Genomic DNA, 27,338 nt, shown 5'->3' with positions numbered 1-27,338 from the left:
AAACAGCAGTTTTAATAAACTGAAGCCTAACTTTTAATATAGATAAGACCTGTTTGTTTGGGTATGTTGCTTTCTTTAAATAAAGTTGGGGTATGAGTTTGGACATGAAGGATTTTCAGCAGTGAACATTTCTTTTATTTTGCCCTTTAGTGCCTTCAGTGAGTAAAGATGACCACAAGGGGGCAGCATCGACCCAAATGACAAATTAATATTTTTCTCCTTCCTGTATTTTTTAAATTCTCACTTGCAAAAATACCTAACAAATTCCTTTTATACTTTTTATTTCCTCCCTAGTTCTGCCTACGTAATGATAAAAATTAAAATATCTTAAAGGTGGTCTTAAGTATAAAACTTTTTGCATACAGTACTATCAATTTTAAGCAAACAAGAAACGAATAAAATTTCATGAGAATAGTCAACTAACTAAAATAAACGACAATAAAGCAACAGTGAAATATTTATTACTCAAACATGTGGTGAAAGTTGCATACAAAATACTGCACTGAGTTTAAAGTAGTTTGAATTAGCAGCTAAGACTAAGCCTGCTTTGTGGTAAAAATAGTAAAAGAGTGGAGGGGTCTGACAAGTCATGAGTGGGCGGGACAAGTAGAGGCAGCTCCATTTGATTGACATGTGTCTTCGACCAATAGCCGCTGTGGTTTCCAGTTCTTGCCGTTACGTCACTTACCTCAGCCGGGAGATGGGTGAAAGCGACGGGCTAGGCTCGTAACGCCTGGGAGGATGATGTTTCAGTGTGTTTACAGCCTGTAACCTGACTTTTTTTTTGTCCTAACCCTGAGTCCTCGGGGTGTGAGCAGTACTCAGGCCCAGTCTGAGGCTGGACGTGTTGTCCGGAGGTAGTTTCTAAGCGGTCCCGTTGCTTTGACTCTAAGGTGGGTAAGAAAGGAGCTTTGCGGCTGTGGCTCTCCATGTGCAGACTGATGGAAGTCAGGTGTTTTTTTGTTGCTTTGTTTTGTTTTTCACTTCTTTAAACGAATAATGTGAATTCAGAAACACAGAGCCGTGTCTGAACTGCTGGCTTGGAGCTGCTTCAGCCTTGTGTGTTTGTGTGTTAAATTGTCCCACAGACAACAAATTGTCAACAAAAATAAAGCAAGTTCCTAACAACATCTAGAATAATGTAAAGGCAAGGCAGACGTACTGAACGGGACACGAAGGTATTTAGATTAGAAATAAAGTCAAAATAGCATGAAAGCGCTGCAAAGCAGAAAGAGACATCTGTACTATTTAAACTGATTAGTTTCTACCTGGGTCCTTTTAGCTTTAAACTCAGTCTGTTTTTGGTTTTCTTCATGATCAGGTGGGTGTAGTTTTTAAGTTCCACTCAGAGCTCACCCTCACACCCTAAAGGTCACCTCTAAGGCCTCTGAGATAGTTAATTTTTGTGTCCGCACTAAAATACTCAGTATTTTGTATCCTGCCAGACCAAAATGCATTATGAACTTAATAAAACAAAAGGAAAACTGGGTGGAAAGTTTAAAGAGAAAACTTACTGTTGCCCTTTACACAGAAAACACATTTGTTCTTCTGCTCCAGTCTCTCCACGTTCATAAAGTTGTGTTTACACATAAATGCACATCACAGACCCTTTGTATTTATAATCATCAGCAGTCTTTAGTAAATAATCTACTACATGGGTTTAATTATTAAAGGAAAATATCAACTCTAAAAGGAGCCGAACCAGGGATCTAAAGTCAAGTAAGATACTGATTGTAATAAAGGTTTAATTGATCATTTTGATGGAGATCTCTATCTTTTGCTTGTGCTTGGGAAGTTGCAGAGACAACCACCTGGCTTGTCACTTAAGGAAATGTTTTTATAAGAGTTATTATTAAAAATGTTAATTTAACAAATGAAGCCAGAATACTTAAAATGTCTACACAGTAACGCTGCTTGTGTGTGTGTGTGTTATTCAAATAAACTTAGTTTTATTTATAGAACGTAAGTAATTGCTCCAAAACCTGTTTTTAATAAGTCACTTATTAGAGTTTAATGTGTGAAGTTTCTCTGCTGCTGTTGTAAGGATGTGCGGTACCAGAAATCCACATATCACATTGGGGTTTTTCTCTAAATCATGTAAAACATTTGGTCAGCTGAGTCTTTGGACCTCAGATGAGCCAGAGTCACTTTGTATTAATTAATTAATTACCTCCACCAAAGAGGTTATGTTTTTGTTAGCGGTTGTCTGTCTGTGCACAAGATTACTCAAAAAGTTATGAACAAATTCTCAGGAAACATCAAACATGGTAGTCACAGGAACAAGTGGTTACATTTTGTGGTAAACCAGTCAAAGGTCAAGGTCACAGATCAGCCTGTGCTCTAACTCTGCAGGTGTATAACAGGAATGTTAAACTCCACAGCTGGACACCTCATGGGTCGGGGTGATCACTGTTGATTTCAAGGTCATGGGGTCAAAGGTCAAAGTCCCAGATGACCTTGTGCTCTAACCATATAACAGAGGAAAATTAAACTGCATAGTTGGACACCTCTTAAGTCAAGGTTGATCACGATTGATTTTAAGGTTATGGGGTCAAAGGTCAACATCACAGCTGACCTGGTGCTCTAACTCTTCAGTAGTGTGATGCAGGAATGTCAAACTGCACAGCTGGACACCTCAGGGGTCAAAGATGATGCCTGTTGATTTCAAGGTTCATGGGGTCAAAGGTCAAGGTCACAGGTAACCCCTTTGTTAAAAACTTGTCTCTGCTCCTACATGTGACCCTTTTGTTTCCACAACCAAGGAGGTTCTGTTTCTGGTTGTGTCCGTTGGTTTGTTTGTCTGTCAGCAAGACTTTCAGTAAATGTTGGGCTTGTCCCAAGAAACAGTGGATTACATTTTGGTGGTGATGCAGATTGAACTATTCTTTTAATCATGCTGTGGCCTTGGAGGAGGTTTGGGCTCTCTAGTTCATTCCTCTTTTCCTTCATCTATTATCCAGAAAAGGGTAATGTTTATCATAAGTTAGTACTATAAAAATTTGTTAGTATTAAAGCTTCAGGTTATTTTATTTTTTTTTAGAGATGTGAAAAACTGAACAGTTTTAGACCGTATGCCATTAGAAGTCTCATTTTAGTTCACCTGCAGAAGAAAAATCCTTATATGATCAATAATTTGCTAAATCTCACACATTTTTGGGTTGTGAATTTTGCTTGTTTGTTTTGTATTTATGTCCAAAACATGTTCTTGTGTATCTGATGACCTAAGGCCAGAACACCTAAAGAAAATCTGTCGATCTCAGAAGTTCCCTCATGGTTGAATAAATGTTCAACTTGTTATTTGATCATCCAGAGCAGTCAATGATCGACTGAAACAACTGCTTGGTAAACAGGCCCTAAGGTTGCTGTTAGTTTTGTTGTTGCATTGTTCACAAGAACTAGGGCTGCAAAAGTTGAAAATTTCTGTCAACATCAGTGTGCACAATATCAATATCGCAAGAGATTCCCAGTCGTGCGTGGATTCTCAGTCATCCAGGACACGCTAAATCCAAAAAAAGTTAAAAATAAAAACATCTTGTTAGGGGTAGACAAGAACTGCGTGATAGAAACTTGACAATCAGATGGACGCGTCTCCTCTAAATCCCCACAGCTGGCACACAGAGTGTTATGAGCATTGTTATAACAAACCAGATGTAGTCACTGAAATATTTAACACTAATATTGCAATAACATGTTTTCCTACTATCGTGCAGTCCTCACACCAACAGGGTGCTCAGCATGGTGAGTGACATGGGGAGTGGGCAGGACGTTGACAGTCCCACCCCCCATACACACACACACTTTGTGGTCTGTGAGCTTCCTGTGAGCTGAGGATGAGGAGGACGTGTATTGTTCTGGGACAGAGGCTGACTTTTACTGGGGACCATTGTTGACTTTTTTACTGTGCACATGGACTGACTGAGCAGCTTCACCTGCCACCAACATCTGCCAGCTGCTTGCCCTTCTTCAGCTCTCAGCATTTCTGTTAACTTGTTCTTTAGACAGACTGAAGTCACAAAATGTCTCTTACTGTAGCTGGTAAGTTTATTATTTGGCTCGTGTTTGCGCTTTTGCAGCCTTTTGGAATTGAGTTTTGATACCCCTGTGTGGACGAAAGTCCTCTAAGCTCAACTTTCTCACTGTCACAACTTTCATAAAAGCATAATTTGCTTTTGAAACAGAAAGGTTTATTGTCATATCTCTTACAAAAAATACAAAAAAAATTATGTCAAACCATAACCTGACTGTTTTGGATTTTCGTCGCCAGATATATTCAGCTTTCAGACACTTTCTGTTTTTATAGTTTAAAGTTTGACATAATTCTGAAGTTTGGCTCAATTTAACAACATCCCTGACATTATTCACTCTGATTTTTCTCTGTTTTATAACTATAGATGCTAGAGTGCCGAGTTAGTTTGGTTTAAGTAGATAATCACATTTCCCGATCTCCTTGACTTCAGGCTTTAGATGGCGCATTTCTTTTAGAAACGCCGTAACGAGGATCCATCTGTGTGTTTGCAGCTCTCACCAGAGGAGCCATGACGGAGTTTGAGCAGAAGCTCCGTCAGCAGCACGAAGACTCGATGCTTCGGGAGCTGGAGACGCTGCTCACGACAGCTGACAAAGCCGAAGCAGAGGTGGGCTCAGCTGCTGTGCCAGAAGTCTCAAAAAAACGTGGTTTGAAGTCCCAGGTCGTAGGTGAAAGGTTGCAGGGCAGAGTAAATGCGTTTTACGAAATACTCATGGTCTCTGTCCGTTTCCAGCTTTACTTTGATAGTTTTTGACAAATAGAAACTAAATAAAGATTTAAGAACCAGGTTGGACCATTCAGCTGTGTGAATCACAGATTGCTGCCACAACATGAAGTATTTAATTTGGCTTATTTGTTCAGGTCAAAATTAACTTGCATGTTTTAATTCCCACACAGTTCACCTGTTTGGGTCACCACTCAAAAACCGACTTTCTGCTTGTGTTTTCTTTTATTTATCTGGTTCAAAATTATTTTTCTGTACCAACTCTGAGGCCCGACACACCCTCCTCACCTCACGCTGCAGACGGCCTCTGCACTCCACTGGAACAGTCGGAGACCATTTAATTAGGTTTTATCTTTCTTTTGTTACGCGGGTCCAGATTCACGGGGGGGCACTCGGTGGAACAAGAGTCATGGCCTCGTATATCTGTGTTTACATGCATTTGGACAAATGTTTGCAGAGTGTTACAGCATACACAGAGTCCATTAGGCCCTCCGCCTGAGCACACAGTGCAGGCTCAGTCAGGTGAACAACCTCAATGTCCTGCACACCAACACACACAGCAGCACAGCAGTTCACTCTCAGTTCATTTGGGTGTAAAGTCTGCAGCCCACTATAAGGCTTATCTAATAGTATGCAAACTAATAAAAAACACCAGTGATGAACTGACACTGACACATTCACCGGACATCATCCTCCTGATTAACATAACTCTATCATCAGATTCTCATTTATTATTTTATGTTTAGTTTAAGGACAATGCACATTAATAAACGTTACTGTAAATGTGACAGTTAGCCAAAACTTCTCACCTGTTGTCCTTGGACAGGTGTTGCAAAGTCACCCTAAAACAGAAGATTGTAACATCTGTTAAATGACAAGTGGCTGTTTCAGTTGAGCACCTGGCTCTAAAATCAAACTACATTAGCTGTGAAGTAAATGATTCGATCAGAATCGTGCATCACTTAATGTAATGAATTATTGACCAGAGAAAATGGTCCTCATATTAAAGCAATATTCTCTGTTTTTAATGCTGTTTCTTATGTTTTATTTAGGATCACTCCACAGAGAACCCATCATTTCAGCTTTAGGAGACTTCTTGACACACAATTATCCTCCATACGATTTGTAACATACATTTTTAATTCTTTAAAGCTGTACATAATAAGAACCATGAGTCTAAATCTTCTAACAATTTACTCACTTTAATTAAAACTTACATAAATTCTCTTGTTTGCCACAAAAAACAGTTTTTGTTGGTTTTGAATGTTTGATTGGTTGTGTTTCAGGTCTCCAGAAAGGACTTCAATGGCTTCAAGAACCTCTTCCACAGATTCCTGCAGGTCAAAGGTCCCTCAGTCGAGTGGGCCAGGATCAACCGGCCACCGGAGGACTCGGTAAGGCCCAGACACCTGCAGTCACGCTGTTTTCTAGGTTTCACGCCGCTGCCAGACAGATTCAAGGGCTCACACTAAGACCCGGTTCAGATGGCAGAACAAGTTGAAATGTCTGCGTACAACAGCGGGCTGCAGAGCTGCACAACCTTTCTTTTTCAGGAAAAAAAACCAGACAGGAAGAGCAGCTTCATGCTATGGTCTCTTATTTTGGAGTTTAACAGAACAGCAAAAATAACATATATCAGACCTGCATACTTTTTTCTAATGAATGTCTTCAAGGGTCCAATTTATCTCTTATAGAGTAAGGTTTAAATGAGGGCTTGAAGTTTTTGACTGTTATTTTTCTGCAGGTTTCAGATTTACTATTAGAGTGGAATAAGACAAATTCTGTCTTGTATTGTGTCTGTATCCTGACAAGGTTTGGCAACAAAAAGCAAATGTTGCCTTACGTGCTGTTTAAATGAAAACCTTTGCTGTATTGAACTGTTATCTTACGATCTTCCATTGTGCCAGCTTCTGAATCTGGAGCAGAACAGCCATGCAAAGCGCAAGATGCCAGTCTGGTCACTGGAAGACATTTTGAGAATTTGCCCAAGGACACGTTCAGAGCCCGACACCAGGAGTGAACAACAGTCACATGATTAGTCTGTGACCTGATTTACTGCCTGAGACTCGGACCCCATCATACAGCTGCTCTACATGTTTCCACATTCTTGGTTTATTTCACTATATTCCATACATTTTTGCAAAGAAGTATGCTGACATCAGTTCACACCTCCATTAAAGATGAACCCATAGATCAGTTGTTGGTTAGAGCTGTTCTGTCACAAAACAAAACTAAAGCGAAAACACAAAGTTGTTTTTTCTTCTTAGCATTTGACAAGGTTTGTTGTTTGGTTTGCCTGTCTTACACTAAACTAGGCAAAACAGAACCTCTACCTGATTTTGTATTAATACTTTTTGCCCAACTTCAATATCTTTCTTAAAATGTGGGACTGTTCCTTTAAATGGTTCACTTACAAGAGAACTGGGATAATACTTCAGAGAGGAGTGAATGTAAGCAGATCTGCGATCAGAACATTTGATCTAACAGCAGTAAATAATCGGCAGGGTAACTTTACTCATATACACTCTTCAGGTCACACATCCTCCCCCTCCCCCTCCATCTAATGCTCCTAAAATACTCCTGAGAGTGAAGGTTAGCACTAAGAATAGCCTGACCGCCACAGCATTCACAAGCTCTGGTTTTGGAGAGTCAGGCCAGAGGGACGCTGACATTTGTCTCCTGTGAGACTTTAGACTTTACCCCCCCCCCCCAACACACACACACACATCCCCCCCCCTCCTCCTCCTCCTCACGCTATAACTTTAGCAACCTAATTCCAACTACTACTGACAATAGCATGGCTGTGCAGGACAGGGACATTTTTCCTGACATGAAACACTATATCCTTAGGATACATGTGCAAAACATGCACACATGGCTAGTACTTTTTGAAAATGAGTAGTTGATAATCAGCTATAACAAAAAAAACTGAGGAGCATAAACATAAATAAGAAAAATAGAAGTTAGCCTTAGCTCTGTTTTTATTTGTCACTCTCAGGCCCTGTTTACACAGCGCCCTTTTTAAGTGAAACTGGAACATTTCTTTTGCGTTTCGGCCATTCGTATACATGACAACAGTGGATGTAATCTCTGACACAGAAACCTTTTAAAACCAGGTCTCAAGAGTGAAAGTTTTTAAAACTCCTGGCATTGTTTTAAAATAAAAACGCAACTTATGTGAAATTGAACCTGTGCACTATGGTTGCAGTCAGTCAGTAGCTGTTCTGAGCATGCACAAGTATCTGAACAACAGTACTAATGGCTGATAACAGAGTGCTGTTTGTGTTAGTATTCACCGTTTTCAACAACCCAACCTCGCTGTCGGTCCAAACAAGCCTTTGTGTAGTCACCATTTTGAATGTAACTACTTTGATGCTCTAGAGCAGGGGTGTCAAACTCCGGGCCTCAAGGGCTGCTGTCCTGGAAGTTTTAGGTTTTTCTGCTCCAACTCACCTGATTCAAATGATTTAATTAACTCCTCACCAAATCATCAAGTTCTGCAGAAGCACGTCCACAAGTCATTCATTTAAAGCAAGAACACATATAAAACATGCAGGAGAGCGGCCCCCGAGAAACGGAGTTGGACATGTGTGCTCAAGAGACTGAAGTGTCTCCAGACATCCAGACATGTGCCTGTTAAAAATAAAAATAAATTTAAAAAAATCACAGCGCCAGCTAGTGACCTGGCATGGAAATTCCAGTGTATTCAATACTGTGTAAATCTGTAACTTTTATTTCATCCAACATTGGAAAATCTCTAACGTTTCCAGACATTGTTCACGTGTAAACAGGGTCCTAGGGTTCTGAGGTTGAAGCCCCTGAATTTCACATGAAAGAACCTGAAGGACTTTACTTTAAGTTTAAGGGGATTTATTTACATATAAGCAAATCATTAAATGAGTTAGGGGTGAGAAGTCTTGACAATAGTTTGGTGTGGACCTCCTTGGTTGTCACAGTACTGTTGAGGTCAGTCTTTGGTCGTATGTCCTTGGCAGCTATGGCTAATTTGTCCAAATGTCCATTAAGACTAGCAGAATGGCTGTCCCTGGCTCAGATCCTTAGGTGGAAGAGAGCATGCTGTCTCAGTGCTAAAAGTTTGATTCAGCAAACTTGAAATTTGCAGGAGTGAGGAGGAGAACTCAGTCAGTTAAATGGTTTTAGTTTTATACCATAGAAAACCAGGAAATAAAATAAGATAAAAAAGCTGTTTCTGCTTCCTCACACAATATTTACAACACACCACACTAAGCAACTGCATGAAGTTATGTTTTATTTAAATGAAAGAGGTGGTTTAAAAAAGGAAATAACACTGAGTATACTGTTTTAAGATTAATCAAACTAAGAATAACTTCAAGAAAATGATGGTGGAAAAAACTACAAAAGTATTTGTTTTCATCCATAGTAAAAAGAACTGCTTTAATAAAAGGTTACTCAGTGTACATTTTTCTGCTTGAATGATTCACATAAAAAATCTACGCTACAAAAAATCTACGCTACAGTTCACACATGATATTTGAAAAAAATTAGCTTTGTTATTGTAAAACAAAGTAAAATGTTTGCATAAAGTGATCATGTTAACTGTAAATGACTGAGGCTTAAGACTATTTAACTATAAAGCATGGTGGTGGTAGCATCATGATTTCTAGGTGTGTTTTTGTAGGATATATTAAAAGCAAAAAATACCAAAAACAAACATTTAACTTGTTAAATCAGTGAGAAAATCAGTACCTGTACAATGTAAAAGTAGAGTTTGTTGTCAGGAAGCCATAAAGACTTGGTTAAATCAAAGGGACAGAAGCTTAGAGGTGAAAAACAAATCACACACTGAGGTTTCAGTCCTTTTTTATTACATTTTTTAATAACAGGTTTGTAATATATTTGCCACAAATGTGCTCAGAAAATGTTTTTGTGCAGTGACGCTCTCCTATTAGACCGAACACAGATGGTTCTGATGTCAGATCCTGCTGAACAGGTGCAGCATTATGAGGCATTTATTACACCTTTTTGAAGCCTGCTTCGTTTGCCTGACTGTGCCAGCACACTGAACACAATAACCTGGAAAATAAAGCTTATTTTTGATCAAAAGCTTTAGCCTGTGAACCAGAGTTTCCCCATGTCTGCTTTATGTCCATATTTTCCAAACTAACAGCAGTGAAAGCGCCAACCCTGGAAGATAAGTGCTACATTACAGTTGAATTTCTGAGCATTACCATAATGAAAACCTTTGTGTTAATAACATTAAACTTAGGTTCAGGTCAAAGCTGCAGACGTGTGATGTTTGTGAATCAGTGTCTGATTTCATTTGACCTTGACCTGCCGTTCAGCTCCAGCTGACAGAGTGATTATTGGTGGCTGAAGTCGCAGCTGCTAAGCCAGCTCCTGTCATGTGACATTAACTCCTGAGTTCAAGCACGTCCATGAAGCTGAGGATAACTCTTGACCAATACCAGACATCATTCAGTACATCCAACAACAGGAGTAAAATCAAGGTCTTTATCATATATCTAACCTTTTTTTAGGACTAGCTCACGGGGACTTTATGTCTTCTTGATGCAGATCCTATGAGTTTAACCAAAAAAAAAAGCCAACAGGATTTCTTTTCATGTTCTTGAAGATGTTTTTCCTCCCATCTGAGCAGTTTTCTCAATCCAAACTGAAACATTCAGCATTGCAAAGCTGTAAACTGATACTTCTTTTGTTCAGACTGGATTTATATGCAGATTAGGCCCACCCACCATTAGGGGTTTTGTCAGTTTTGGTCACATACACAAAGGTCTGAATTGGAGTGAAACTGACTTGACTCTTGTGCTGGACCAGGAGTCTGTAGAGAGGAAAGGCAGCTCTTCAGGACCAGACTGAGATAGTCATCTGCATCTCAGGGAGGAAGGACACTCGTCTGAGCACAGTAATGATCATGTTTTGGAGAGAGCAGATAGATGGTTTGAGAGGTGGTTGAAGGAAGCCATTTATGTCAAACAAGAAAGACCAACTTGAAACAAGGGGAGGAGGTCTCAGGTTTCTGCTTTTCCAGAACTTACAAAGCCTTTCAAAGCCTTTTGGGATCTGATTCTTAGTCAGTTTCACACAAATGCATGCCTTCATGAATGTGACCATCTTTTAATGAGAACCAGGCTGACCCTAAGGAAGTCTACTCCATCGTGGACAAGAGGAAGGACAACATGGTTCATATTTACACAGTATGTTGCTGTTATTGTTGGAAAGTGTTGCTTTTAGTTCAGATATGTGTTGACACACACATTTCTGTCTCTTTTTTACCTATTTTAGCCTCTAAGTCTTTCTGATCTTTTCATTTTTTAATTTTGAGGATTCTGAACAAATCAAATAGTTTTTTGCACTACAGATCTGCTTTTTGTAGATATTGTCTAAGATTTGTTTTATGACTGATCCTTGCTGTCAAGCCAAAGGTCAGCAGCTCAAGAGTTTATTCTTGTCCTCATCACATGTATCATCGCTAAGCTGCTCTTCATGGATGCAAACACAACAGACTGGAAAAATTCAGTTTCTTGTTATTTGTTGGGATTTTAACTCACGTTGCTCACCTTTCTGTGAAATTTGCACATTTGGATCTTTACAGCCGGGGGTTGTGTCCTCGCTCTGCTGTTTTACCAGATCCAGCCCTATGACAGGATCAAGGCCAAGGGGCTCCCCAACAACATCACTGAGTGCCTCAGAAAGCTCGTAGTGGTCAAACTGAACGGAGGCCTGGGAACCAGCATGGGCTGCAAGGGCCCCAAGAGTCTGATCAGCGTCCGCAACGAGAACACCTTCCTGGACTTGACGGTGCAGCAGATCGAGGTAGAAACATCCAGAAACTCGGCAGCGAGCAGCTCTGCACTGCGGAGCGAAGCCACTGAGGTCCGACTCGAACGGTAGCTGATGGGTTTTTGTCCTCTGGGGTTCTGTTTTCAGCATCTGAACAAAAAGTTCAACACGGACGTGCCGCTCGTCCTCATGAACTCTTTCAACACTGACGAAGACACAAAGAAGATCCTGCAGAAATATACACACCACCGGGTGAAAATCCACACCTTCAACCAGAGCAGGTGCAACACACACACACGCGCGCACACACACACACACACACACACACACACACACACACACACACACACACACACACACACACACACACATTGCTAGCTGGTACACCTTTGTTTCTAGACAGTTTAGCACTATTTTCATAATAAAACTGACAACCCTGTCATTCTATATCAACCTAAATACATTAATTAGATTTGAAACACATTGATGTGGGAAGTATAAAAACTAACTGTATTTGACCAAGTTTTTATTCTACTTCATCATGTTTTAAATCCTCATTATTATCCTCACTAAGGTATCCAACAGAAACTGTTTTAATCCCATCAAATTGTTGGTTTGAGCAGAATACTTTAGAAATCTTTAAACGGGTTGTGGTCAGTGGTCACATGACAAGGACTGGTCTTCTTATTAAAACTAAACAAAGCCAAAGTAGTTTTCTGATCATATGAGACAGAAAACAACCCAGATACAGAAATCTGCATCTAGGGATGCTGGTTGCATTCATACTCCTGTTTTCAGGCAAAGGTACATATCATTTTCTACTGAACTGACTTTAAATTTCCTAAAGCAAAACAGAACCAAAGAGTTTAATCAGCTGCTGAACACAGCCTCAGCATCACTTTGAGCTTTTTTTTTAACTGCCAATTTACTAAAAAAGCTGATGGACAAAAGAGAGTACACTGTGTTTTAATTTTAGGGTTTTACAGATCAGGATGAAATAAGAAGTTGACAAAGTTTTTAACAAAGATGGTGCACAATCTGGTGCACTCAGAGTCTGTGTTGGGTTGAAACAACACTCAGAGAGGAAGAAGACATTACTCCCAATAAACTTTAAAAGACAGATTACAGTTTGTAAATGCACACAGGGAGAAAGACCTTATTTTATGGAGACATGTCCTGTGGTCTGATGAAACTGAAATCAAGACGTTTGACCATGAAGACCATTGTTACATTTGGAGGATAAAGGGAGAAACTCCCACCATCCCAGCTGTGAAGTACGGGGTGGCAGCATCATGTTGCCATTAAGAAGTCTTAATGTTTTAGTACGACTTTGGTAAACTACAAAGCTTCAGCACTAAGGCTCAGTTACAGTCGCGCAGGGCTCCGTGCACGGCACAGACCTGAGCGAGCACTGTAGGCGTTTATACTTGACGCTTACGTCGGTGCAGTATTCTCTGAAAAGACAGGGGTGCTGTTTTGTTTTGCTTAATGTGCTGGTCTGGTGCGCCTTATGTATGACAAAAGTTCAAAAATGGACCATTCATTGACAGTGCGCCTTATAATCCAGTGCGCCCTATAGTGCAGAAAATATGGTATGTGGAAATATTGAAGCAATGTCTCAAGACCTCAGCCAGGAAGATAAAGCTTGGGTTCAAATGGTTCTTCAGGTGGACAATGCCCTCAGGATTCTGACAAACTTGTTACAAAGTGGCCTAAAGACAATAAAGTCAATGTTTTGGAGTGTTCTGCTATTTTAACATTGACCGAACCATAACAACTATGTTTTATTGAATCTGTTTTATCCTTTTCCTTGATGTCATGGTTTGGTCAAGCAACACTGAGAGAAAAGAGTTCTCTTCAGCAGAATGTTAGGCTGTCGTCTAGACTGATTGGAGAGATGCAACAATCAGTCAAATCCCTGTACATCAGCCAGGTACAGTGGATAGCTTTTTCTGTTTTAAAAGATGATTTGCATCCCCTTCATGGTGAGTTTCAGCTTCTTCCCTCCAGACAGAGCTTTTTAGTCCCTAAATGTAGAACAAGGCGTTTAAAAACAGCTTTGTTCCTACTGCTGTTATTGAAACGAACAAGCTGAAATGACTCTGTGGTTTTTCATTTACTTGAAATCTAGTGTTATTTTTATATCAACACTTTTATGCATATTTTATTCTAATTTTTAAGTCTTACTCCCCTTTAGTGTGTCCAACTTTGATTTGATGTGTGGAGCCTCGAGCATTATTATCCTTTATTTAACCAGGCAAATCCCACTGACATCACAGATCTCTTTTTCATGCATATTTTTAGACTAAGGGAAAAAGAAAACCCACGCAAACTCCACACAGAAAGACCGCAGGTCCAACCCCGGACCTCCTTACTGTGAGGCAACAATGCTAACCACTAATCTGTCGTTCTGCTTACATGGTTCCGGTTATGTTGATGTGTTTTTACTTTTTACAGTGTGTCTATGCTTTGAATCACTGCAAAACAAATCTACCCTTGAGTATAAATAAAGTAACCTAACCTTACCATCACAAAGTCCTGATCTCAGTCCAATAGAGCAGAGCTTAAAAGGTGTTAGCAAAATAGCAAACTATTAGCAAACAGTTTATTAATACACAGGATCTTCATCTTTAACTGATTGTATAAAATTCTAAACTATATTTATCATTTTGTAAAAAAGACCAACAAGAATTATGAATCACAAAAAACTAAAAGGCAGATTTGTTTTTTTCAGGCACTGCTACAGGATTTCTGACACAAACTGGGTTACTTAGTTATCAAAAATCTCACTCGTTATCTTTTTGTATTTTCTTTTCAGAGTGCTTATTGGGTCCTTGGCCCTTTGGGCCTTTCAGTTTTTTAAGAAGCATTTGAAAATAATCAGTGTCAAAAGAATTGGCTAAATTTCCGCATTCCATTTTTTGGTGTAAACACAAAATAGTTTTTTCTTTTACCAAAATACTTAAGGAAAGTTGTCAAAGGTTATAAAGTGTATAAATGAATGATCTGCTTTTTCTCACTTCTTCTGAAAGTCATCTTCAGTTTTTCTTTCTTAGACACTAAAAGAGCTTTTTTATTTTAATGTCCTCTCAGGTATCCGAGGATCAACAAGGAGTCTCTGCTGCCCATTGCTACGAGTATGGGGATGAGCGGTGAGAACGCAGAGGCCTGGTACCCCCCAGGTCACGGCGACATCTACGCCAGCTTCTACAACTCGGGGCTGCTTGACAAACTCCTCTCTGAGGGACGAGAGTACATCTTCGTGTCCAACATCGACAACCTGGGCGCCACCGTCGACTTGTTCATCCTCCACCACCTCATGAGCCAGCCGGCCGACAGACGCTGCGAGTTCATCATGGAGGTCACGGACAAGACCAGAGCTGACGTGAAGGTGAGTGCAGTCCCATCGCCGGGACAGTGGCCTGGGTTCAGGTGGGACCGCTCTGAGTGCCGCCTCCTTCTTCCCGTCTCCAGGGTGGAACTCTGATCCAGTACGAGGACCATCTGAGGCTGCTGGAGATCGCTCAGGTCCCTAAGGCCCACGTCGATGAGTTCAAGTCCGTCACCAAGTTCAAAATCTTCAACACCAACAACCTGTGGATCTCTCTGCCCGCCATCAGGAGGCTGCAGGAGGAGAACTGCATGGACATGGAGATCATCGTCAACCCAAAGGTGAAGGATGTCACTTTGTTTTACGTCAGGAGGTCTTTTAGGGACAAAAGGCTCCCATTTTATTTTCAGGTCATTCATTTTCTAATTTTAGAGCTTCTTTATTATATGTTTGATTCAAATCAGTTAATAATACCACCCAGAGTCTTCAGAAAGAAACAAAAGACTCCTTAAGCAATGGCAGTAGAGGTTTTTTTTGTTGAGTCTGTATGAACTTTTAAACTCTTGGACCCCCTCCGCAGACTCTGGACGGAGGTCTGAATGTCATCCAGTTGGAGACGGCCGTGGGCGCTGCCATCAAGAGCTTCAAAAATGCCATGGGGGTGAACGTACCCCGCAGCCGCTTCCTGCCGGTGAAAACTTCGTCCGATCTGCTGCTGGTGATGTCCAACCTGTACAGCCTGGACGCCGGCTCACTCACCATGAGCGAGAAGAGGGAGTTCCCCACGACGCCGCACGTCAAACTGGGCAGCTCCTTCACAAAGGTCTGAAACCTTCAACACCCATCTGCCCCACAGGGAGCCACCCAGAGAAACCACATCTTTAGCAGAATCATGTGCTGGTTTTTTAGCCCCATTTAAAAGATAAAAGGTGAAAAGAGGTGGTTTTAGAACCTGTCTGCATTACTCTGGATATTTTTTCCTTAGTTTTTAATTTTTGCTCCATCTGCACATTCTAACAAAAATACAAATATCTGTAATGCTGACACCACACCACCAGGTGGCGAAGTATTGTTGAAAACTGCTTCATTGTTGTTTTGGTTTCTAAAGCACAAATTGGTAGTGTTCTTCCACGAAACAGGCTGATACACAATCAATTCTGAGAAACTTTCACTCAGAGGCACCAAAAACAGTGTATTTAAAAAGCTCCACATTTAAAAGCATTTCCAACAAAACATTTTTTTATGTACGTGTCGATGGGAGGTGCAAATACAGCAGAAAATACCTGGAGTAGTGTAGACAGGGTCTTACTGTCATCATGAGAAAACTCCTTAAGGCTGCTGACCCGACAGATTTGTTTGTCAAATCGGATTTTAATGACAAACAGTCTGCGGATAATTTTAGATGGATAATCTGAATCAGTTGTTCTGGTAACCACATAAAGTGCTGGAGCATGTCTTTTGATAGAATTGGGCCTCATCATGCCAAAGATGTTTTCATTTTTCACAGAAGACCAAACTTATCTCATGATTTTTAGTAAATGGTACGTGTCTTTATAGTCATTTCTTACAGCTTTTTACACTGAAACAGGTTGAAATTAAGTCCATGGAGTTTTACTTACCCTGAAAGAGAGAAGGATTGGCAAAGTATGTTTTTTTAAAAAGTAAAATAATGTAAAAAAATAAATAAATAAAAAAGTATTTAAAGTTCAGTGTTTAGTTTAAAGATCCATCTTGTTGGGCCGTTCTGTCATGTCCTTCCTCTAGTTGTTGGGATAGTTGGACAGTAAAGTCTCAGCTGAGAGGACTCTGCAGATTTCTACTTTTATTCTATTTTGTTTTTTGCTTTGGTTCTGCAGGTTCAAGACTTTCTGACCCGGTTTGAAAACATCCCTGACATGTTGGAGCTGGACCACCTCACGGTGTCAGGAGACGTCACCTTCGGAAAGAACGTCTCCCTGAAGGTAAACGGCTTTTAAAGATGGACGCTGCCATCTTGTGCTCATAAACAGTCAATAAGTTGAATCCAATCTGACCAATAAATTTAAGACTCATTCAAAAGTTATTTTTTGCTCAGAAAGGGCACTAACGTATCACTCTGTAGTTGTCCAAAAACTGTAAAAACCAAATTAAATTCAGCTAACTTTCCTTGTTTTAAAGTTTGGTTTCACCATGTAAATCTGAGCTTATTGTAACATTTTTACTGAACTGCAATCACCCAACATGTTTACTGAGAGAAGAGCAAACATACTGGATTATTTATCTCTAATATGGAATAAAACAAAAACCTTTTAATGATGCCTCAAGTAAAATCTAGAGTGGTGTTATCTGTGTGAACAGAGGTGGCAGCAACAAATCAAATTTCCTTTAAAATCCAAGTTTCCAATCATTCTTTTTTTTCCCTCCCTTTCAACAGGGAACCGTCATCATCATCGCAAATCACGGCGACAGGATTGATATTCCAGCTGGAGCCATGCTGGAGAACAAGATTGTGTCAGGAAACCTGAGGATCCTCGATCACTGAGGGGAGAAGAAATAGTCCCAAAGAAAAGCAGACGCACCAAGCACAGACTCTGTTTTCTTCTGTTCCCAGACGAATGGTCACCCTGTTACTGTGTGATGAGTGTTTGTTTTAAGGTCAGATTTATCCTCCTGATTCACTCTGTGGCTCATCATGAAGAAACTCATTGTTACTGCAGACTATCACTGCAAACTGCTCCTTCCTGTCAATAAAGTAATGCAACACGGGTCAGCTGATCTGTGGTTTGTTACTCTTTATCCCCCGCCGCCATGAAAGGCAGGGGATCATGCGATTGCCTGTGTGTGTGCACAATATTTTATAAACCACTGGACAGATTTGAATGAAACTCAGAAAGTAATTTTTAGATGTACCTCTACAAGTCTTCCACCCAATTCAAGATGGCCACAGCTACTAGACATTGGCAAACACAAAAATGACCATACATCAGTCAGCTTTTAGAGATATTGAGCTAAAATGTGGTGCGGTAGTAGCTGAGAGTCATCCCTAACATACTCTGAGCACTAACTAGATTATATGACATCTGTTTAAATCTTTGGTATGCAAAGTGACAGGTGATGTGCATTTCTTCAGGGACTTTAACTGTATTAGAGCCAAAGTAAAAGCACAAATGATACTTTTCATCTTATAGGCATTTGCTGGTGTAGAGTGTCAAACATTCAGGACACGGAAATCCCAAAAAAATATTTAAAAAACAAAACAACTGGACCGCTATTCTGTGATTGAAGAGGTTTCACTTCTCATCCAGGGAGATTTCTCAAATCAAAACTGGACAGTGTGAAGCTCCAAGCTGTAAGCTGCACGACATGCTCCGTTTATGTAGCTAAACTCACAGCAGATTAATCTCAGTTCTCTACCAGGAGGGTCAGCTGAGGTGGTTCAAGCGTTGGTTTTGGACGCCTCCCTTTAGAGGTTTTCTGGGTACCTCCCACTGGAAGAAGACCCCAGGACTCACTGTGGCCTGGGAACATGTTTTTCCTTCCTTCAGAATGTTGAAGTTTGACATGTTGGGGCTTTCATAGGGCACTTGCACCAAGGGGGACATACTTGGAAAAAGGATGAAAGTTTTCTGCTTTATATCCTTTCCATGCAGCTGCGCCTAGCCTTAACTTTGACTCTGATTACATTATTGAAGTTTAAAGGTATTTACTTATTTTGTGAGAAGCAAATATGTATGAAGTTTTTTCCAGATACTAAAGCAAAAAGCCTACAGGGATCATCTGCTTTTTGTTTACTCTGGAATCCATCCGTTTTGAAATTCAGATTGAAAACATCGACTGGAGGATAGAAATGTGCAGCAGATAAACAGACTGACAACAAGTTGCTCCATCATCTCGTTTTATTCACAGCAGCTTGAAAGAACTCAACATCTATTGGACTCTGGTACATGCTGCCTGACTCATTCTCTCTCTCTCTCTCACACACACACACAGTGGTATGGTAGGCACACTGTATTGGAGAGCTCAGATGGGTCATTTCTGACAGCAGGTCAAAAGGAGGCACTTCTGAAGCAGACAGTGACAGAGTTTCTGAGTGTTGGACAGGAAACGGCTGTGGTCAAACAGATTCCAGTTTTCTGACTTCAAACTGTCTGTGACTGCACACACACACACCATCAGAGTTCAACAATAGTCATGAACCCATTCAATGTTTTATAGCTTTATCTGGGTTTGTTTTTTGTTTTTTTTTCTCACAACATAAAAGGTGACAAAATCAAGCACCTATTTCCCCCCTTCATTAGGGGGCCAAAGAACCTCTGTGGTTTGAGGAAATCCAGTAAGACTGTTTATCTGAAAGCTGAACTACAATACCTTCACAGCCTGATGTGCTCATGCTGCGGCACAGACCAATGAACCTTTCATTTATCAAAACTCGGAGCAAAACTTCCATTGTCTGAAGAAAACAGAAGTTAGAAACTGCCTTCTGGCTGTGGAAAAAGCTCAGTGCTTGGTTTCCCAAGACCTGCAGGGGAGCTGACCGAAGCAGGAAGAGATGGGATGAGTGAAGGTGACATCTTTCTGAGAAAATATCACATTTTTCTTTTCTCAATGAAGGTCTTAATTCTTTACAGCACTGACTGCACTAAAATTTAATCATAATCTGCCAGTAAAAAGCTACAGTCAGTCTGTTTGGGACTTTCTTTGTTGTGCTTTAACCCTTTAGCTGCTGGGGATAATGGGAAACTGATGGTTCTTCGCAGCTGTAAGCTTTACCCACATTAGAAATTTAGGGGGAGAAAAAAAGCTGATTTTATGTTCTGCTTTCAATCTCTGAGAAAACAAAAAGCTTGAACAGGACAAAGAGTAGTGAACAGCTGCTCCTCGTGCCCCACATCCTTAAACAAAAAGAGTTTAAAATATAAAACAGATCATCTCCCCTGTTTGTCAGAGTAGCAGCCAGATAAAGAAGACAAGATGCATGATTGGTTGAACAGCAGAATCCCCACTTCAGAAAGTGTTTTACTTTGGTAACAACAGGATGAGGTTTGTGATGCTTTCACAGTCTAGCTGTTTTTTAATTCTTCAGGACCAAGGTTCCTTTAACACAACAAGCCCTGAAAACATGTTGTGAATATAAAAAATATAAGAAAATCCCTTCGTCATCATCACAGCCCGCTGGAGAAAAAGTCCACCACAGTTCAGAATGCTTCCAAAAGGACAGACAAATAAATAACCCCACCATTTCTTTATCATTATCCACAGCTTCCCACAAAAAGTCTCCAATAATTTACTAGTATTTTTGTTGAATTGCACACAGTGAGATGAGGTGGCCGCAGGCTTAAGGAGGTTTTCTGTTTCCTGATTAAGTCTTTCAAACTGTGGAAGATCCAGCTCGCTGCCGCTGATCTTCTTCACTTAGTTTCGTGTTTTAATGTTTTGGTCCCTGTTAGCTTCCTGCACCCTCCTCAGGCGGCTGCTGACGGCCGAGGTCGCCCCTGGTTCTCGGGGTCGGTCTATGGGTTTAGTTCTGGGCGTCCAGACTCCGTCCACTATCACCTCTTCTGTTCCCAGATCTCGACCATGTTCAGGTCGAGCCGTTCAAGGCTCTTCAGCGCTTGGATGTTCTCTGTGTAGAAGGCCACGTCCACCACCACCAACCTGCAGACGGGTTACAGCTTTAATACATTTACAATCCAGGGGACAAGAAGAAATTACAGCTGTTTTATCTATCAGAACAAAGTGATCAGGTTCTAAAATTACTTAAATCTAACCTTGATAAAACTGATTCCACCAAGTCATTATTTATCAGACAAAAAAAGATAAAAATGGAAAATATGAGAGTAAAAAGCTGTGATTATCAGCCTGGTGGTGCTGAAAAAGTGAACCTGATTAACTGATCATCATCATTGTGATCACCTATAAAAGGAGGAGTTTTGTCAGTTTGCTGCTCTGGAGCGTTCAGGTGTGTGTTAACAACGCCAGGGAAGAAAAAAAATCAGCAATGAACCTTAGAGAATCAACTGTTGCTGCCCATAAATATGGGAAAAGAGAAAGATTATTTACAAGTGGAAAACATTTAAGACAGTTGTCAATCCTCTGAGGACTGAACGTCTCAGCAACTTAACTTCAGACCTCAGAGAAATGAGCTCCATCTCAGGTTAGCAGGTTAAAGGTTAAAGGTCATGACAGGACAGTTAGAAAAGATTAAACAGGTATGACTTGTTTGATAGGGTTGCAGGAGAAAGGCTCTTCTCTCTAAAAAGAAAATGGCAGCAGGACTTAGGTTTACCTAGTTTCATCGAAATGAATCATAAGATCTTTGGAACAATGTCTTTTGCACAAATGAGACCAGAGTTGAGACGTTTACCCATAATGCACAGCACCATGTCTGGCAAAAACCAAATATGGGCCAAAATTTCTCCACAACTATGTAAAAGACTGATCAAGTCCTCCAGAAAACCACCAGAGTTACTGCTCTGTTTTTCACACACCTTTTCTATGTTGGCTTCATTTTTGTTTATCTGTTTGTGTTTTTGTTCACTTGAAGTTTGATTTAAATAATTTTAGAACCTGGTAAAGTTCAGAGGTCTCATTTATAAAAGATTGCATATAATTCATACTATAAGTGTGCATACGCCCAAAAGGTAAAACTGGTGTACACAAAAAAATTTTTTTTAAAAATCCAGATTTATAAAACCATGCACACGCACACCAGCAAGCAAGTTCCCTTTATAGATTACATATGTACCTAAAAGTTACCCACCTCAGGTTCTGCCCTTCACACGCCCACATTCAACCATAAATGGTCAATGCAAAGCACCTCATGAATGAAGGTGTAAATGAGCCAGCTGATCAATGTTATTTCATGGTTACCAATGGCAACCACAGAGAAAAGAGCGAAGAAACTAAATTTCACAGAGGCAAAAATCGATGTGCTGGTGAATGAGGTGGAGAACAGAAAAAATATCATTTTTGGGAGCCGTAGTCGTGGCGTTACAAATAAAAGGAACCACTGTGAGTGGAAACACGTTGTTATCACTGTTGAGTGGGACAGAGAGGGCTGTGGCCGAGGTGGAGAAAAAATGGTCAGATTTTAGGGTGGAGGCAAAAAAGTGACTAACCGGCCACCACCAGAGCATGTCAGCCACAGGTGGGGGTGAGGGTGTACCCGAACTGACACCTTTTGAAAGAAGGATGGTCTGTCAAAAACTGATCGGGCGCCCAACCCTGAGGGAGCGCGCACGATTGTGAGCGGTATTAAAATGCGCCTCTTCTGTGCTCTGAGGGTTTGGAAAGGAGGTTAGGAGGCAGCTCCTGAGGGAGGAGCCATTGTTCCCTCGTGTGTTAATCTGTGGGACACATCACCCTGGGGATCATCCAGGGAGAGGAATGTGATGGGGAGAAAACTTCTGGCTCACCAGCGGAAGCATAAATAATACTGCTGTTTTGAAAGCTTATGATAAAGTCGATCTAAGGTTAAAGTTTGATTATGGAGTGAAAATAAATATCTGAGAGGAATAATGATGCAGTGTGGTTTCAATTACCCACTTCACCATCTGTTGCCAGTTTCCCCTGTCTCCAAAACAAGCGTATATGGTACGCATGGCTCAGAGTTGGCGTGAGGGACCACACATTTCCCATCAAGTTTGTTTTTTATAGATCACAAACTTTGCATGGAAAATGACATACGCAGGTTTCAGGCCCCATTTTGTGCGTACGCCAGTTTTATAAATGAGACCCCAAATCATTTTTATTGTGTCCTGATATATAAAACCTTTAATAGAAAAACTGGGTAAAGTTTCTTTTTTTCCATGACTGTATGCATCCAACTGGTTGGTTAATTGTGTCCAAGGAGCAGATAAATAGTTTTATTTACAGCAGATAATATAATCGTTCAATCTGAAGAGAGAAGTGAAACTCTTTGGGCCCAAAAAGCAGTTTGTTTTTCCTCTCAAGACTCTACATCTTAAATACGGGCACAAGTTTTAAAAATTAAAGAGTGGAAACAACTTGGATTTATTAAAAGGTAACATATAGTCTGAGAGACAAGTTTTCACCTCCATGCCAACATTTGTTAAACATAAAGCTGTAAATATTAATACTTTTTTAAACACTATCATCTTTTCAGTAGAAAAAGTTACTATTTCAGTCTTCAATTAAACAAAACTGTGAATTTATAAAGTGTAAAAGTCCTAAAAGTTTGTGTGTGATTGTTGTTTACCCATGCTGTGGTCCTCCATCATTAATGACACTGAGTCGTGCCAGCTGCCTCTTAAGGTGCATTTTAAAGCTGGCGTTGATCCTCAGAAACAGCATCTGTGCAGACAAACACCGTTATTAAAACCCGACTGTGGTCTGATTTGAAAGAACAGCTCAGAGTCCAAATTAAAGCACACGCAGAGTCTCTGAATCATGAAGATGAATAAAGACTGCGCTCTGAGACTCACCTGCATCTGCTCTTCAGGCAGAAGTTCAAAAATAGCTTCGTGCATCTTTGCAATCTGCTTACAGACGTTTCTGAAGCAAGCTGACGGCATCGGAGCCTTCACTTCATACTGAAGAGAAAGCATAAAGGTCAGATTATGTGACTACGTCGCCCTGAAGATGTGAACATCCTGAAAGCTTCCGAAATTATTCACCTTTGATAAAACCTTCTCAAACAGACTGTCCATGATGGCCACCAGCTTAGCAGAGATCTCTGCGATGTGATCGTTGTAGTCCTGAAAAACAACAAACAGCCTGAGCCACAAACCCTCCAAGAAGCCAGGAGCCTTCAGGGACTTCATCCAAGTCTTCTTTGTTACCTTGGTGATGTGGTTGAAGTGTCTGAGAACACTGAACTGTTTGGGCTGCAGCTTGGTCTCAAAGTGAGTTCTGATGATGGGAATGTAGTGAACCACCAGCTGAAGACAGCGGGACGCTAATGCTACAAAAACACACACACACACAGTCTGAGTGTTTCAGGTCTGTCCAGAACGACTCCCACATTTCAGGCTAAGCCACAGAATAACAAAGTGCAGGTTCTGGCGCTTGTACCCAGGTTTTTTGTAGTGATGGTCTTGAGGCCGACGACCTGCAGAGCTCCGGCTCCCAGAACCAACTGGCAGCTGCGAGAGTTGAAGTGCTGCAGTGACAACAAAACAAATCATTCGCTGACCTGTAGGAGGCAAATGAGCTGCTTTTTCAGCTTTACAAACGGCACAGTGATGGCACAACCAGAGATGTCCAAATCAGGATGTTTTGTCCTCTGTAACCAATTCTAGTCATTTAAGACAGAGTGTCTGCAAAAAAACCAAGTCTCAGTCTCTTTTTCTCCATCAAACACAAACTGTAAAACCATCGAGCTGTTCAAATTGATTTCACATATGTGCTCGACACATCACTTCACATTTTATCACCAACATGGTAGAAAGAAAACCAATGCTTTCAACACAGAAGGTATTAGTTGTCTCTCTTAACAAAACGAACCATGTAAAGACAAAAACTACTAAAACGCAGGGCTGCTTGGTTATGGGAAAAATAAAACTCATGATTATTTTTTGATTAATATTGTAATCATGATTTGAAAATGACTATTCATTCAGTTTGAAAACATTGCTCCTTTGTTATTTAAACAGCTAATCGAAAGCGAACTTTTCCTTAATAAACTGAAAGCATTTATTCAACTGTAAGACACTGGATAAATTAATAAAACAAATATCTTACAAGAGTACCGCCAAAAGTGCATAATACTCTCAATCACAGCATGAATTCCCTCACACAACAATCCTGAATAAACATGTCTAGAGTTGAAGCACAAAGGGGTCACCTGTGATCTCGACCCTTGACCACATGACCTTGAAATCAATGGGGATCATCCTTGACCCATGAGGTGCCCATTTTTTAGAGTAAAAGGTTGACAATTTAGAGCTTGGACAAAAAAAATTGTCCACAGAGGGACGAATGGACAAACGGTGCCATAATATAATACTTTGTTTCTTCGGCTGGCTGTATAAAAACAGCAACATAGCACACCTTTATTATAATTTAGGGCTCTATGAATTAACCTTCCCCCAATTTCCTTTTTTTATTTGCTAAATTTCATGCTTTATGATACAACAACGTTTTTACCAGAAAATGTCTTATCATATAAAAAAAATTTAATAAAATGTTTTTTTAAAAAGATTTCAGTATTTAAATGAGAAAATGTCCCAAATTTCACAAATATTGACGGATCTTAACAAAAATACAGCAAAAAATTGAAGATCAACAAAAAGTCCAATGATTAGTAAAGTCCTTAAATCTGCCTGCAGGACCTAAATCATTTATAAACAAACATCAGTCAGTTTTAAAATAAAAATTTGTAGCATGTTTGTTTCATATGAAAGCTCAGAAACAGGTGTTTTTGTCAAATAAAACTGCTTCACAACCTAATGTTCACTCTATATCTCATAATTATTGATTTAACAGAAATAATTATGTTCTGGAAAAATTTTACCTAAACAGCTTTTTATTTTTCTTCCTCATAACACATCACTTAGACTAACTGTTCAGTTCTAAACTTAGTTCCTGATGTTTAATGTTGTTATTTCTGAGTGCAGCGGAGGTCTCACACTGGGGGGCACTGCAAAGGGGGCAGAGTTTCAGCTCATCCAAGACATGAGACAAGAAACCAAGCCTAATCTTTTTGTGTCAGTTATGCGGTTTTTGTGATTGTTTGGAGAAAAAGAAATCTAAATCAAAACTACAAATTTCTATTTATCATCTCCCGCTATAAGCAGCTGATTGAAGAAGTCCTGATCAGTCAAAACAGTCTTCAGCAGCACATCCAAAGCTTAAACTGATTCAAATTAACATCGTCTGTTTGAGGAGGGGATTTCTTACTTTCAGGAGGTCTGACAGACGTGTCAGCATGTCCGTGGCGATGGATGGGATGTCGTTCACACACTGACAGTATTCCAGAAAAATACGAATCAGCAGCAAAACAGTCCTGAAGAAACAAAAGAGACAGACTTTCAAAACACTTCAGTAAATAAACCTTAGTTTCTCTTCTCCTAATTCTTACATAAAGACAGTCCGACTACAGTCTGGTTCCTGCCCACCAACACATTGTCTTACAGTAACAGCACAGGTTAAAGACTGCGTTATACTCCGCAAAAAGTGAAGAAATCAGCTCGACGTCACGTGGTTGAGGCATTCTTTTTCGCAGTCCACATGACATTGCAGCCACAACTCCCAGGAAGCTCCTCCCTCAGCGCCACAACAGGTTTCTTCCCACTGACTTCTCCATCCTTCTGTCCCTGTGCAGATATTTGCTTTCCTCACCGTGACCAGACATTCCTTTTAAATAGACTGAGACAGCAAACACTGTTTGGCATTTGCAAATTTGTCCCAAAGAGACCGTCGCCATTTCCAGCACATGTAGACAAATAACGAACGAACGAAGGGAATGTGTCTCTACGCTGCCCAGCTGAGGTGTACTTCCTGCTGGCCAGCACGGACACAGAGAGCTGCCCGTGTCTGTGCACGGTCTCCTCCGCGCCCAAGAACTGTGATGTCTCCTTCCACAAGTTCTTTGTCATTTGAATATCTTTATAAGTTCATAAGTTTTGCTGAACAGCTGTAAACATGGCTGTGTATTCTACCAGCTGCTTCACAGCAGAGCAGTAGAAGCAAAATGACTCCATAGTCTGAAGCTCGCTTTTCTGCAACAACTTCTGGCCAATCACACAATACTTGGCTCATCCCCCTGTGAGAAAAAGTTCTCCCAGGACTTTGTGTCGAGGAGGGGCAGCCGAAGCTACCAGGAGAAGAAATTACGTCATTTTCATCACACAACTACGTCAATAAGAGCAGGGAAAACACCTACCCAACAACAGCGTATTTCTGCCCATCGACGAGCAGAAACTCTGCAGGTTTTCTGTCATCTGGACCTGCACAATCAAACATTATATTAGACCTCAGTTCTTCAGAAACATGAATAGATTTATATTACTTAACATTAGTGCTGGGCGATATAATGATACATATCGTGGGGACGATAGAAAAGTGTCTATCGTGATATATTTTCTTCTATCGTCTCTATCGTTTCTATCGTTTCTGTCATAATTGTATCAATGATTCATGTAAATATTTCATAACGTAGGCTACAACGAATGTATTAGTGTTGTCACTTTGCATACATTCTGTTTATATAAGTGATAAATAATAAGAAAAAATAACTATTTTGCCAAGAACCTCCGTTTTGCGACATGACGCTGCTTTACGTGTGGGTTTACGGCATGCTTTACGGCAGCGGCTTTCTGTGCGGTGCCGTGTTTTCACCATGAGTGCTGAAAGATGGAGACGCAGGAAGTATCAAACCCGGGGTCGCAACAAGTAGAGACAACTAGCAGGCAGCCCAAGAAGAAAGACTTTTACCAAAACCAGGGGGACGTCTGTGATTTGGTTCAAGAAGTCCGACACGGAGCAGAAAAAGGTAATATGCTAACTCTGCTAATGCTAATGCTAACTCTGCT

General features: G+C 40.5%; 2 protein-coding genes across 4 annotated transcripts in view; one reads left to right on the top strand and one right to left on the bottom strand.

Annotated features, from left to right (window-relative positions):
* The first annotated feature begins 696 nt into the window (after positions 1 to 696).
* LOC108247106 (UTP--glucose-1-phosphate uridylyltransferase-like) lies at positions 697 to 17,614 on the top strand. 2 transcript variants are annotated; one of them, XM_017434996.3, is made up of 10 exons: positions 697 to 893; positions 4,519 to 4,634; positions 6,038 to 6,145; positions 11,382 to 11,567; positions 11,682 to 11,815; positions 14,628 to 14,925; positions 15,009 to 15,206; positions 15,446 to 15,688; positions 16,722 to 16,826; positions 17,279 to 17,614. In XM_017434996.3, exons 2-10 carry the CDS (start codon positions 4,536 to 4,538, stop codon positions 17,384 to 17,386), a joined length of 1,479 nt encoding a protein of 492 aa, XP_017290485.1. In that variant the 5' UTR covers positions 697 to 893; positions 4,519 to 4,535; the 3' UTR covers positions 17,387 to 17,614. The 2 variants fall into 2 exon arrangements, with proteins under 2 accessions (XP_017290485.1, XP_017290484.1); XM_017434995.3 differs by lacking the exon at positions 697 to 893 and adding an exon at positions 3,815 to 4,035.
* A 1,111-nt stretch (positions 17,615 to 18,725) lies between these two features.
* vps54 (VPS54 subunit of GARP complex) overlaps positions 18,726 to 27,338 on the bottom strand; it is a 30,638-nt gene continuing 22,025 nt past the window's right edge. For both annotated transcript variants that reach the window (XM_025010284.2, XM_017434992.3), the window contains 8 exons: positions 26,690 to 26,753; positions 25,705 to 25,810; positions 23,878 to 23,965; positions 23,646 to 23,767; positions 23,481 to 23,561; positions 23,289 to 23,396; positions 23,063 to 23,157; positions 18,726 to 20,499 (listed from right to left, as the gene is read on the bottom strand). In XM_025010284.2, coding sequence (XP_024866052.1) covers positions 20,394 to 20,499; positions 23,063 to 23,157; positions 23,289 to 23,396; positions 23,481 to 23,561; positions 23,646 to 23,767; positions 23,878 to 23,965; positions 25,705 to 25,810; positions 26,690 to 26,753 — 770 coding nt within the window. In that variant the 3' untranslated portion in view covers positions 18,726 to 20,393. The remainder of the gene's footprint in view (positions 20,500 to 23,062; positions 23,158 to 23,288; positions 23,397 to 23,480; positions 23,562 to 23,645; positions 23,768 to 23,877; positions 23,966 to 25,704; positions 25,811 to 26,689; positions 26,754 to 27,338) is intronic.

Source organism: Kryptolebias marmoratus, linkage group LG3 (genome assembly GCF_001649575.2).
Source record: "Kryptolebias marmoratus isolate JLee-2015 linkage group LG3, ASM164957v2, whole genome shotgun sequence".
In the NCBI taxonomy this organism is placed as follows: Eukaryota; Metazoa; Chordata; class Actinopteri; order Cyprinodontiformes; family Rivulidae; genus Kryptolebias; species Kryptolebias marmoratus.
The sequence above is the reverse complement of the archived record's forward strand: the minus strand, read 5'-3'. Positions and strand labels throughout refer to the sequence as shown.

What these genes read in the sequence shown, in the direction of transcription:
- LOC108247106 (XM_017434995.3), top strand. An exon ending in TGACGGTGCAGCAGATCGAG is followed by an intron (nt 11,568 to 11,681) that starts GTAGAAACATCC and finishes TTCTGTTTTCAG; the next exon opens with CATCTGAACAAAAAGTTCAA. An exon ending in CACACCTTCAACCAGAGCAG is followed by an intron (nt 11,816 to 14,627) that starts GTGCAACACACA and finishes ATGTCCTCTCAG; the next exon opens with GTATCCGAGGATCAACAAGG.